Genomic DNA, 14,387 nt, shown 5'->3' on the forward strand with positions numbered 1-14,387 from the left:
GGTTTTATTATTTTCACCGATATGAAATTTATTTTTATTGAGTTCTGGAGGTGGTTTAAACAAAACTGCTTTAAAAAGAGAAGGAGTTATTCCCTTAGATTGAGGAGTAACTAATCATTCTATACGTTCTGCTTGTTTTCCTAAAGATTGCATATATAAATTAGTATAATTGTTTTGTTCCACTATATGCGGTATTAGTTCTTGTTTTTTACCTATTTCTTTAGGTAAGACTTTATATGGTGTTGTAATAATATCATATAGAGATTGTGGTGGTTCTCCTTTGCTTAATGGAGTTATGGCACCTTTGAGTATTATACTTTTCTCAGGAGGGTGTGTACTAGCAGTAGTTGTACCATCCGTACTAATATATGTTTTTTCTTCTATGGTTTGAAGAGTATTAAATGAATGAATGTTTATTTTATATTGAGTACATATTTCTTGTAACCATATAAAAAATCCTTTTAATTCTCTTTCTTTTTTCAAAAATTTATTATATTTTTGATGGAATAATTCTATTAACCTAGGTTGGAAGGTTTGAAGATATCATTCCCTAATACCTTGATTTTCTGGAGAAATATAATCTTTTTTGAGTTAATTAATATCGATCTTTCTCTTTTTTCGTTCTAATTTAGCAGCTAAATATGTTGTTATATATGTATCATATTCATTATTAATATTTATTTCTCCTTTTATATCATTTTCTATTTGTAATGTAAGTATTTGAAATTCCTCAATGTCAGGTTCAAATGTATATGTAGAAATGACTACATGATCAGCTGTTCTTTTGACTCCTTGTAATTGAAAGTCTGAAGATGGTGTAGGTGTTGAAAAAGAAGGAAGTATGGTAACATCGGGAGTAGTATGACAGGATTTTTTAGCAGGTATTAATGGTTTTTTATTTCTTTTCCTATTAATATTTATATCATCTTGTACTATAGGTTGCTGAAATTTTATTTCAATATTTCCATTCTGATGTTTTATTATTTGGTTTGGAATATTATTTCTAGGTACTTCCCTGGGCTGGTTTGCATGTTGCAATGCCCATCATTGAGGTAGAATAATATCGGACCAAGTAATTGTTTTTGGTATAATTGTATTGGATTTTTCTATATTTGTTTGAAATAATATAGTTTGATCCTTTTTATCAGCTTGCATAATATTAGGACAAAAGGTATTCATTACCTTATAATAAATTTTGTATACTATTGCTAAATTCTGATAACCATGTATCATATTGAATCCATGAGTTTTTAAATTTATAGTTAATATATCTAATATATTTGGGTCTGTTAAAGAAACAGAAAAATTTGGAAAACAATTAAAATATATAGGTCCACTTCATAGGCTGGATTCCACCATGTCTAGGAGTGAATCTGAAAAATTATTGTGTCTTGTATCTCTTAGGCATACAAGCACTGAAGTGTTTAACCCTAGACGGGTTAAAGGTTTAATTGCTATTTGGATTAATCCAATGTGAAAATATTTATAATTATTTTCTTTATGTTTTTCAATAATTTTTCTTGATAATAATTGAAAGTCTTCTTGGTTTTGAGTTACAGATAGACTTTCTTCTACTGTTTTTATAGCATAACCTAATTTGAATTTAAATGATCTTTTCTGATAAATATCTTTTATTGGTACTTTAAGAATATTCCAATTTTGGATATGATGTTCAATATCCTCTTTATTTTTAACTCTTAATGTTTGAGATTGAGTTGCAGTATTACCTTTAAGATTCCTAATTAAATTTGCCATATGTAGGTTGCGGATAATGACAATCTGGACGATCACGGGTCCAGCGTGTTCCCCTAAGCGGCTCTTCCTGGCCTTTGCCTAGAGTCGTCTCTTGCCTTAACTCTCGGACCAACTTTCTTAGATGTAAATTTAAGTAGGTTTCTACAGTAATATTGTAACTTTTACTCTTAACAGTTTACTATATGGCTTTGATACCAAAACGCGCCAAGATCTACAGTATTTTAACAGTCTTGTGAATTATAACAGGTAAGCAAAAAGCATACTATTATATTTAACTAATTCTTGTAATATCCGAATATAATTAAGGCAAAATAAGATTATTGTGATAAAAGAAATAACAAAGATATCGATAACAAACCACGATGTGTGTGTGTGATTACCTATTTTAATACTGAATAGTAGTTTAAACTGCATTAGATTACATATCAGATGTATGCATAAAGATTTCACGAACAAATACTCAGGTAAACCTCTAAAGATTGGAATCCAGCCCAACAAAACTATTCTATGGTCAAAAAAGAATTACTTGCCATAGTCCATTGTGTTACTAAATTTCAAAGTGATATTCTCAATCAAAAATTTCTTATTCGAACTGATTGCAAAGCAGCTAAAGACATTCTGCAAAAAGATGTTCAAAATCTTATTGCCAAACAAATATTTGCTTGCTGGCAGGCTATCCTGTCCGCTTTTGATTTTACTATTGAACACCTTCCCGGGTCTTTTAATTCTCTTCCTGATTTTCTCACCCGTGAATTTTTGTAAGGGGCAACACTGACGTCAACGACGATTCACCACTATCACTTGCACTACAGCTCTTTGCAGCTAATAAAAATAATACTACTCTATCCAATCCACCTACTCTCATGGGCTCTCGTAGCAATTCTTCTCGCAATGAGAAACGCCCTCTGACTATAATACCATTTGAAGGTGAGAATCCGCCTTTGACAACCATTTCACCTTCCAATTCTCCTATTTACCAAATCACCTACCCAGAGGCTAATACATCCACTCCCGCTTATACTCCAGCGCAATCCAAATCAAACCAGAGGCCTAATTTTCCTAAGTCTGTATACATTGAAAGAGCATATCTTATGGACATTACCATTGATGATCACCATACGAATATGGACCCTATCAAACTTGCTCCATTATACTTGATAAACCATCTGAATCCAACCAATGGAGTCAAAACTAGAGAGTACTATGAAGCACTCCTCATGGAAACAGGATCCATTTCTGTTGTCCATTATTATCAACAAAATACTAGAGTAATTGCTACCTCAACCTTCGCCTATAAAAGGAAACACCCTTCCTCATTCTCAACAGGTCGAAAAGCTTTCTTCTTTCTCCGCTCTCTTCTGCTTTATTCATCTCTTTGCTCTCTTCATCTCTCTGCTCTCTTCATCTCTCTGCTCTATTGGTCTCAAGACCACGACTACTATTGCTCCACAGCTGCTGTCCTGACCTCACAGCTAGAACCTATCTCATGCTACCCAGGTTTTTCCCTATCCTTTGATACACCAAAACCAGGTTCTCTCTTATCCTCTTATCTTATATTCATCTGTTTAAATGTGTGACTGTAACTTCCATACACTCCCATCATACTGTCCTCACCACTGGAAGTTATTCTCCAATTATTGTCTCTGTAAGCTGTAAGTGCTTATTCATGTTTTTTCTGTAAGATTTGTTTTATACAGTTAGTTATATATATATATATATATATATATATATATATATATATATATATATATATATATATATATATATATATATATATATATATGTGTGTGTGTGTGTGTGTGTGTGTGTGTGTGTGTGTGTGTGTGTGTGTGTGTGTGTGTGTGTATGTGTGTGTGTGTGGAAAAGTATGGGATTAACCCACTAGCTCATATGAACATATAAGCCCAACGGCTTAGATTGAATCTGGACCGATCTGACAATCGCTGATGCCAAGTAATGCTTGAATTTTATTTATTTTTCTACATATCCAAATCACTTGTAATTTTAAATATGTGTTCTTCTCATCAAGGCGCACTTAATAAAAATATAAAAAAATTAATCATGAAAATAAAATGACCAAAATACCCCCAAAACATTTCGAGAGTATTTTGATCAATTTATTTCATGTATAATATTTTTTGATATTTTTTGAAGATTCACCTAATCTCAGATTGAATCAGGTTCGGATCTTAATCCAAGTCCAAATATTATGGATCCGATATAGTCCAGATCCAATATCTACTTTTTGGATCCGAATCTAGATCCCAATGGATCCGAACCTAATCCTACCCATTCTCAACCCTAGTAATTCATTGTTTGGTTCGACTCAAAGTTACCGGGAACCAAAACAAGAATGACTCCAGAATCGTGGACGGGATTGTCAGATCAACATAGACCCCAAAAGTTTCGATAGTCCAGGATCAAGATGAGTACAACATATCTAGCTTGGAGCCAGATCCCATATATAAAGGATCACGATCCCAACGCTCATGGGATCTAAATCCCCCCCTTTATTTCTTTCTTACCATTAATAATTAAAGATTTGCATCCCATTTTGCAACGACCACTTTCTGACTTTTCATGCAATCCCAATCCCAAATACCCAGGGACCGCGATCTATATAAAATAAGTCCTTGATCCATAAATATAAAGGATAGCAGTCCCAATGCTCACACAAACTAGATCTCCTTTCGGATTCCCTCTTCCTATTATATCAAATGCTCTAATTATTTGAGCTCTTGATATGCTTTAATTATTTTAATTGTGCGTGTGGGTGTGCGTGCATGTGTGCGTGTGCATGTGAGTATGAGTGGAATTCTGATGTTAGTCGGGCTTCTTGAATGTTACATAAAACTATTGTAGATGTTCAATTTTGTCTAGGTTTCCCAGTCTTGAGAGACCCATCAACTATAACTTGATAGTTGGAGTTAGGACAATACAAGTTTTCTGAGAGAGAGATAGAACTGCTACAAAAAAGCTATTACTGAATGATCCTAAAGAATCACAATCAATCACTATATACTTACAGGGCCACTCAGTCCCTAGGCAAAATTGCTTTTCCTGTCCAAGGTTAAGTAGGTCGGATCACCAAAAGTCCTGCCAAAGGAAAAATAAGCAAAACCCATAAACATAAAATCTTGCAGAGATGCTTAACTAAACAAAGATGAAAGAGGAGCTTTTACTGCAAGAGAGAGAGAGAGAGGGAGAGAGGTGCCTAGTTGATCTCACTGTTTCTACCTTGGGTTTCTGACATGGAGAAGTACGAATAGCAAGGCCATGAAGATACAGGAAGACCCAACAGCAAGACAGGCCACCCCAAGAAAGTTATTCTTCCCGCCCAACCAGCTCTTCGTCGAGAGGACCAACCTCTTCTTCCCCCCAAAACTGTAAGTGTTGTAATTGTTAGAGAGAAAAACTGTGAGAATCTCATCTGCATCTAGATCAATCTCTATCACTCCATACAACTTTCGAAAGCTGGGCAGTGCAGCAGTGCGCATCCACACCATGAGATCCTCTTGCTCACTTAGCTGCATAGAAAAATAGATCAAAGAAATGAAGAGAATGGGGTCAGGTCTTTCTCTGAATGTAAGATTCTCTGAAATGTCGAAAAATATAATATGATCCATATGATCATAGAGAAGCAGTGGTCATAAGTCTCAGTGCAATCCAATCAGTTCCATCATGACTGCTGGACAACGAATTGGACCTACCACTTCCATTATGTCACGTTCTAGCAGGTCCAAGTTCATTCCATTCTGTCCATTTAAGTAGTAATGTTCTAGTGGGTCCAGGTTCATTCAAATACACGCGTTTCCTGAGCGGATATGCTATAACATTCTGTAATGTGCATAATCTGTAAACTAAGAGAACATTCCCGTTTTTGGTAGGTGTTTAGTGGTGGAACAATTTTGGCAAGATGTGATGGACATTTAGGCTACAAATTGGCATTTATCAGGTAGTGCCATTTCAACATTAACCCAAATGGAGCATTTCTGACACAGCACTAGCTATCAAATGCTTGCCTTCATTTGAATTCTCATTTTCCTGATAAAAGAGTTATCATTCAATGATGATTTTTTTTTCTTAATTATTGAACCACTCAACATGAACTTCGTACAACTTGTAAGGATATCAAGAAGGGACAGTTACAGGAATTTGGGGGTCAAGTTTTGCTCCACCAATTAAGGATCCATTCTGAAAATTGAAGGGGTAAACATCCTTCCCAAACTTGTGTTCTCGGTCGCTCTTCCAAGCTATATTTTTCCGGTTCACCTTTAGTTCTACTGACTCATGAACAAAATTGTAGGTGTCATTAAACAAGCTCCAGGCGACCAAACCACATGGGACGATGGGTAGTCCATTGCCGGTCTCTTCAGGTTTGCATGATGCAGTGTCCGTGTATTTCAACCCATACAAAAGCTGGCGGTCACTTCTGCTTTTAACATACCTGCACAAGATTTAAAATGTTTTCAAGTAGAATTAAGTTTACTTGTGAAAATAAAACATAGTATTACATAGCCAGTTGGTGCACCACGAACAAAAACAAGAGAAAATGGGAATATGTACCATAATCCAATGAAGTATGTTGTAAGTACTCCATCGAGGTATACATAATCCATTGCTAGTGACCGATAGAGATTAAATTGTAGGGACTCCACCATGATACCACCCAAGCACAGTTGCCTCAATTATCATCAGGAATGGATGATGGAGACACCTACTGACTTTGTACCATACGCCATTTGATTATGGTACAGTTTTGCGAGATTTTTAAAATGTAGTAGTTTTGTGGAAAAAATATGTTGAAAGGTTTTCAAAGATATTAAGAATAAATAACAATATGCCCAAAAAACAAAAAGAATTAAGTAAATTTCAGACAGGTTGTCCATTGTTATCTGCTGGAAATATGTACTTAGGTAACTTCTGCTAAAAAAAATGTGGACTTCACTTTAAAGCAATTTAAAGAAAGAAACCACATGTCGAACACTCGAAGTTCATCATTTTTTCTATTAGACAAGGAACCAGTAGACACCCAGTTCATTACCATCCAACTCACCATTACAATGGAACACCTTTATAAATCAATTAAACTGATAGGAAGCGAAGAAAATAGAATCATAGGGAGGGGTAAAAAAAAGAAAAAAAAAAAAAAAAAGGCAGATTGCGGGCATATCGCCGCATACCTTCTCCTCCTAATTGAACGTTTTTCTCTTGAACTCTAGTAGTACATTCTCAGTGTAATACTCTCTATTTATCTCTCACAATACACTTCCTCCGTTCTCTATCTTTCCCTCCACCTCTTCAGCTGAGTTCTCCTAGCTCTTATATAAGCTCTTGTTGTCTCAATTTGGAGGGAGCAATCAAGGCTAAATGAGAGCAATCAAGACTAACTGAGAGCAAAAATGGCGAAACAGAGGGCACAACAACTTAGATCAGGACTCAGAGAGATTCCGAGGGTCTGTGCTGTATGCGCCGGGTACTGTGGCACTAGTCTGAGAGAGTCTGCACCACACCCGTCGGCACAGTTCACTTCCAGACCTTGGAAGGGTCTGCAGTGAGTTGTGGTGCTTCCTATTCCGTCTAAAGCTTTCTGATATGCCTCTGGGTGGCAAACCAGGGACTTTCCAGAGATGATCACAATATAATTTTGACCGAATCTCATACTTAACCTAAGCTCGACGAGCCCCACGGTGGGCGCTAAACTATTTACACAAACTCCCAATTCCTGTCCTTAATGTCCCCGTGCAACAGTACCAAACAAAAAAGGAACTTCCAAGGTGCCTCAATTGGACTAATATAAACACTTGACAGGTGTACCAAGCAAACAGCTATGACCTGCCATGGTCCATAAAAGAAAAGAATGTATAGAAAAAATTTCTCTGCATAAAACCTATCATAAGCTCGCTATTTCTTGCTTTATTTTCCTCCCTTACCATATCTTATCATTAAGTACTTCAAAAACTTGGGTTTTTTGCCGCCAAAACACACTCGATTGTTGTTTTTTCTAGATGCTTATTCTTTCTCATTGAGATAAGCTTATCTGTAAAACAATTCTTACGATAATCGTCTCCATTCTGATCCCAATACCTCTCTTTAAAAGTAGCCAACTTTACTAGTTGCTTCCCATGCCTCAAATTAACTTGAAAGAATTGTTCTTTCCTCAAACTTCCCTTATCTCCAATTATTCCCCATTCCCCACAATCTCAGTCCATTGGATCCCCTTCTCACAAACTCCCCAAGGCCTCTCCTTAATAATGTCCAGGTGAAACATATTGCTTAACAAAAAAGAAGTTCTAAAGTGTCTCAATTGATACAGGTTTATATCAACAAAACTTACAAGTCTAACCAGTAATTCGACGCTTGAAAATGAGGAAAGGAAAAACTACGTCTGTTCATGGACGTATGGAACTAGCTTCCCAAAGCAAAGTGGACATCCCATTCCTTTTCAATTAGAAAAAAAGCAGTATGATAAAAGGACCATATCTGCAGATCTTCCCAATCAGCATCCATGGACAGATTACGCGGTTCTATGATAAATATAAAGATCTCTAAAAGAATCCAGATAAATCAGAAAGCTGAAGCTACATCTGAATACTAAATTTCAGTAGCTAAGCAGTCAGAAAACCTATAATGGCACACCAAAAAGAGATCACATACCTCCGATGGTTCTGATAGAAGCTATCAAGCTGATAATAGACATAAATTGGAGCTTTCATGTAGCTGGGAACCTGCACAAAACAAAGTAAGCCTCTCTGGGGGTTTTTAATTAGGTATGCCCACGTTTGTGTGTGTGTGTGTGTGTGTGTGTGTATTACACAAAACTCATGAAGAAAGAATCCACTCTTAAACATCCATAAAAAGGTTCAGGTATTTAATGATAAACATGTTTCGGTAATCATCACATGCTACTAAAAGAACCTAGCCTGTAGCCTGGTCCATGCTTCACACCGCGTGCTATGAACCCAACTTGTGAACTAGTTCGGATATTTGGTTCAGAATTTACTTTGGCTACTTGAGCCTTAATGAATTACTGTTATTAAAATAATTTGCACCAGGAAAGAAAAAGAATCACCTTCAAAATTCGAGTACAGTTCTTAGAAATAGAGTCATCTTTGATATATGCCACTTTGTTGTCTCTGAACACCTCAGGTATACATTCTGTATCATAACGGTCTACAATCTCCACAACCTGAATATTAAGTTAACAATTAGCATCCCCAAAACAACATTGAGCCTAGTTGCAAATGAATTCTGCGGTGATAAAGAAAAAAAAAAGATTATATACACTTTGAGAGGCCAGGAGAGCAGCAACTCCAATAGGAATGCAGATGAATCCAACAGACAAGAACATAGTGATAACCTGGAAAACAGCAAGCCATAACTTTTTGATTGAAAAATGACAAGCCATATATAATTCTTATCCACCATAGCATAGATGAGAAATAAAAAATTACATAAAACGACATAACTCACCCATCCTGGTGTCAATACAGGCTTACATGCTGGAAGGTTCTGCTGGGTGAACCCGTAGACTACAAAAGCCATGCATAATAAGGTTATTGGCATAATACAAGTAAATCTCAATAAGAACATCCCAAAGTAACAGGAGTGTTTTAATGCGAAATTTGATATAAAACACACTTCCACAGTAAGAAATGTCACAAAGTGGTAATGTCAAACCATAGCAATTCTTCAAAAAGTGTTTGTATTGTATTACCTTTGAGGGAATTTTATGTCTTTCCTATCTTACAGTTTGTAGATAAATGAGATGTATCAATACTAGTAAATGAAATGCAATCTCCACAATTTTCGCAAGCATCAGAAATGAATAATGAATTAATAAGCATGATAATCTAGTACACGATGTCCATAATAAAAATCTTTAACCACATACATAAGCAAAAGCAATAAACCTCAGAGAACAGACAATGGACAAATAGTCCAAAATCATCAGAAATAAAAATGGAGAGAACACCTTGAAACAAAACTCATAGGTTATTCTGGTTAGATGGTCGTGAAAATAATCAAACAGCAATCAATGGGAAATCAATGAGCTCGTATGCTTGCCAACTAGCTCTTCTATTGTTAGAAACCCTTGGTCAGAGTGTTGAAATCAATAACTAACCTATATGTATAATAAATCAATAACTAGCCAAACTGGGTTGTTCATCAATACATTTTGTTTTTGAGTAAAGATATTCATCTATAAATTTCATGAGGTTTCAGGAAAAATTCAAACTTGAATTTTTATTTTGTATTTTTTCTTTCAAAGAAGAAGGCCAAAACCATCTTGCATTTTTTTAATTGATTTTCCGGCTAGGTCAACAGGCAATTCTCTATTAAAATCGCGTTCCAATTTTCTTTGTCTAGAGTTATCTTAATTTTTCTAAAACTATCAGCTCCATAAAACTATCAGCTCCATAACCAATTACGAAAATTCATCACCACCGCTTAAACCAATTCCAAAAATTCATCGCCACCACTTAAACCAATTCCAAAAAATCATTTCTGCTGTATAAATGAATCAATGAATGTTGCAGAATAATTCAATCACCTTATCTTCAAATTCACCAGCAAATTAATTCAAAAAATAGGTTGCGTAACCCAAAGATTAACAGAGAAAGAGGAGAATTGCTCTTCAAAAAGAAAAGAAAAGAAAAAAACAGAGAGACGAGAAGAATTGCAGTACAACAAATTTGGGCATAAAAACAAACAATAATTATGCACTAAAAATGAGAGAGAGAGAGAGAGAGAGAGAGAGAGTTACCACTAGAATGCAATGTATTGCGAAACCCAGAGTGAATTTCTAAATTTGATCCAGATGTACTAGCCTCGTCGTTATCCATAGAACCCAAAATGGAACTCCTATCTTCTACATGTAATTCCTGCAATCAGAAAACGAAGAGAGAGAGAGAGAGAGAGAGAGAGAGAGATGTCACCTATTGATCGCATAAATTGAATAAAGCCAGGGTTTTTAATCGAAAAAATCCACGAGAAAGAGACATGAGTACCTTTAGGACCTGATCTTGGTAAACTGGCCTCCGCTGCAACCATCCCATACAAACCCTAGATTTCATCAATTCCCCTTGGCATTGCACAGAATTTGGGTGTTTTCCATCAACTCTCCTTGCTTACATGGACGTCATATCTTGAAGACGAGAAGGATTCAACCAAATTTCATCACAACGGGTGAAATTAGCGAATGTCAACAGAACTCAAACACACACACTCTCTCTCTTGGATGCGTCAACACCAATGGTTTAAAAACCGGATCGGTGACCCGGATGGGGTTTTTTAAAAACAGATCCGGATCGGCGAATCGGCGATCCGGATCGGCGAATCGGCGATCCGGATCGAAATCGGGTGAATCGGTCAGAATAAAGCTTCAAAAAAATCCGAAAAAATTATTAAAATTCATTATAAATATTAGTTTTTAGGAATTCAATAAAAAATGAGGGTACTCCATTAAGAATTTTCATGTTTTTGAATGAATATGCGAATATTGATATGTTCTTTCCCTGCATGAACCGCCATTCAGCATTTAATTTACAGTATTTCGTGCTCATCCCTACACTGTTGCTGTTGGGACTCAATATGTGAATAATATGGCTGGGATAGGGTGGCCTCAGAATCATCATCTCTCTCGTTTTCTCTTTGAATAATATGGATTAAAAAAAAAAAAAAACAATTTTTCAAAAAAATCTATCATCGATTAAAAAAAAAATCACAAATTTTCAAAAAATTCTATCATGGATTACAAAAAAAAATTCGATCATGGATTAAACAAAAAAAATCACAAATTTTCAAAAAATTCAATCATGGATTACATAAAATTCGATCATGGATTACATAAAATTCGATCATGGATTACAAAAAAAAACAAACAAAAAAAACAAAAAATTCAATCGTGGATTACAAAAAAAGAAAAAAATAGTTCGATCATGGATTACAAAAAATTCAATCATGGATTACAAAAAACTCTATCATGGGTTACAAAAAAAGCAAAAAACAAAAAATTCAATCATGGATTAAAAAAAAACAAACAAACATTTCAATCATGGATTACAAAAAAAAAACAAACATTTCGATCATATATTACAAAACATTCGATCATGGATTACAAAAAATTCTATCATGGGTTACAAAAAAAAAAAAAAAAACAAAAAAATCGATCATGGATTACAAGAAAAGAAAACAAACATTTCGATCATGGATTACAAAAAATTCTATTATGGGTTACAAAAAACCAAAAAATTCGATCATGGATTACAAAAAAAATCTATCATGGATTACCAAAACCATAAAAAAAAAAAAAAAAAAAAAAAAAAAAAAAAAAAAAAAAAAAAAAAAAAAAAAAAAAAAAAAAAAAAAAAATCCGTACGGAATCGCCGATTAACTGTTCGGACTCGCCGATTCCGTACAGTGAATCGGCGATTCACTGTACAGAGTCGTCCGGTTCTCTCTAGAACCGGACGATTTCCGATTTTCGGGCGATCCGGTTCCTTTTTCACTATTTCCGAGTCGAACCGGGCGAGTCCGGTACGACTCGGCGTTTTTTAAAACGCTGGTCAACACTCAACGCTCCACCACTTGATACTAAGCTCTCTCTCTCTCTCTCATATCATCACTAGTTGGGTGGCAATGGATCCCGACCCACCCGATATCCCTTTGATAGACCCGACCCGAATCCAAATATATATTTTTTTAATATTAGTCAAAAATTTGGACATGGGGCGGGTTCAAATCTTGGACTGAAATAGTATTTGGGTCAGGATCCAGAACCAGGTTCATGTAGACCTAACCCAAACCCAACCTGAATAGTTATGATATTTAAATAATATTTAAATAAATATAATTATTTATATTTATATTTATAATTAGAATATTTAAATTAAAAAAAAGTGTATATGAGGTTGCAACCTTGAAATGTAGAATTACAAATGTATTTCAAAAATCCATTGGAAGAGGTTGTTTTAATGTTGAAAAACCCTCTAATTGATCATCTCGACATCGAGATGTATGAATATCAAAAAAAAAAAAAAATAGATTTTTACTCCCATAAATAGTACATTGCAACACATTATCTAGACTATCAATTTTCAAGTTTTTCATAGATCTACTTGATTTTAACCATTTTTAAAGTTTAAAATTTTATGTTTAGATATGACAATAGATTTTCAAATAATCCTTAAGAATTTTTAACACCAAATTGCATGATAAAATTTGGAGGTGGGCTTTAATTGGATTGTTTAAGGTTACAACTTTATAAATACCACACCCTTCATATAATAAATATATAAATATTTTGATTTTTGAGCCAGATCTGGGTCCAGGTCCTTCATTATACTTAAGGGCCAGAGTCCAGGTCTGAGGATTCTAAACCCAGTTGGGTCTAGGTCTAACTCCATGTTTAAATCTTATAGTATATTTTTGGGTCAAGATCAAGGTCAAGGTCCTGGTCCGGGTCCGACCACCCCACACACACTCACTCTTTCTCTCTCGCTCTCTCTTGATCGACAGAGATGAAGGCCAATGGTGAAAAGTCTCTCCCTCTCAGAGGTAGACCTATCTCTCTCCTAGTTTAACAAAAATCTCTCTCTCACCTTGATGCAAGGCCAAAAAAAGTTCCTAAGGACTTGATTTTGAAAATACGAAGTACTCCTTGGACACAGCAAGCAAACGGGCTTGGTGTAGGCCCAAAAACAACTCCAGAGAGTACTTTGGATTTGGAAAACTCTATGGATGCAACAAGTACACTAGTACTTTGGATTTTAAATCCGAAATGCTCTTTTTGATGCACCAAGTGCACAAGCTTGGTGATACGAAAAGGTTTTCAAAAATTCTTTGAATTTTAAAATATGATGTTCCGTGAACTTCAAATTTTGAAAAAGGGATTATCTACAAAGATATTATTTATTTTTGGTACATGGATGTCACAATCACTCATACTCATTAGATGTCAAATTGGATGGCTTGAATTTTTTTATATAAATTATTTTGACACCAAATTTTGGGCGTCTAATCCTCTATTAAACTGGCACTTGTAAAAAATATAAATTTTAAGGGGTATTTTCATAATTATATTTTATCCAAAAATTATTTTTAATATTTTTTGTAGGTGCATCTCAATAAGAAGATGTCACGTGCCAATTTTCATATTCATGCAATTTTTATAAAAAATAAAAAATAAAATACTCTAAGGCATCGGATCTAAGATCAAACGGTGAGTAGCCCACTTGAACAAAATTAGACGGCTGGATGATAGGGGAAGTATATATTTTCTATGCTATAGGGGAAGTATAAAAACCATTCATTTTGAAATTTAGGAAAAGTACAGGACCATTCATTTTGAAATTTAAGAGACAAGAAAGATTGTAACCTCCATACTCATTTTGAAATTTAAGGGACAAGAAAGATTGTGACCTCCATGCTCATTTTGAAATTTAAGGGACAAGTAAGATTGTAACCTCCATACTCATTTTGAAATTTAAGGGAAAAGAAAGATTGTAACCTCCATTCTCATTTTGAAATTTAAGGGACAAGTAAGATTGTAACCTCCATACTCATTTTGAAATTTAAGGGACAAGAAAGATTGTAACCTCCATGCTCATTTTGAAATTTAAAGGATAAGA

At 34.9% G+C, this 14,387-nt stretch overlaps 1 protein-coding gene across 5 annotated transcripts in view; it reads right to left on the reverse strand.

Moving 5' to 3' along the window:
- The window catches only part of LOC18427215 (putative ALA-interacting subunit 2), a 32,227-nt gene extending 21,219 nt beyond the window's left edge, over positions 1-11,008 (reverse strand). For 3 of the 5 annotated variants that reach the window (XR_002279799.2, XM_020663004.2, XM_011622469.3), the window contains exons 1-9: positions 10,767-11,008; positions 10,523-10,640; positions 9,229-9,287; positions 9,041-9,115; positions 8,828-8,944; positions 8,413-8,483; positions 5,905-6,202; positions 4,993-5,282; positions 4,782-4,851 (exon numbers count right to left, since the gene is read on the reverse strand). Coding sequence is in view for 4 of the 5 variants with exons in the window: in XM_020663004.2 (XP_020518663.2) it covers positions 4,797-4,851; positions 4,993-5,282; positions 5,905-6,202; positions 8,413-8,483; positions 8,828-8,944; positions 9,041-9,115; positions 9,229-9,287; positions 10,523-10,640; positions 10,767-10,832 (1,149 nt within the window). In the remaining variant the exon portion in view is untranslated. Of the gene's footprint in view, positions 1-4,578; positions 4,852-4,988; positions 5,283-5,904; positions 6,203-8,412; positions 8,484-8,827; positions 8,945-9,040; positions 9,116-9,228; positions 9,288-10,522; positions 10,641-10,766 lie in introns of those variants that run through there. The other 2 variants (XM_006836269.4, XM_088857340.1) reach the window with 2 other exon arrangements.
- Positions 11,009-14,387: the final 3,379 nt, after the last annotated feature.

Source organism: Amborella trichopoda, chromosome 2, assembly GCF_054954075.1.
Source record: "Amborella trichopoda isolate Santa Cruz 75 chromosome 2, AtrichopodaSantaCruz75HAP2 v2.0, whole genome shotgun sequence".
Classification (NCBI taxonomy): domain Eukaryota; kingdom Viridiplantae; phylum Streptophyta; class Magnoliopsida; order Amborellales; family Amborellaceae; genus Amborella; species Amborella trichopoda.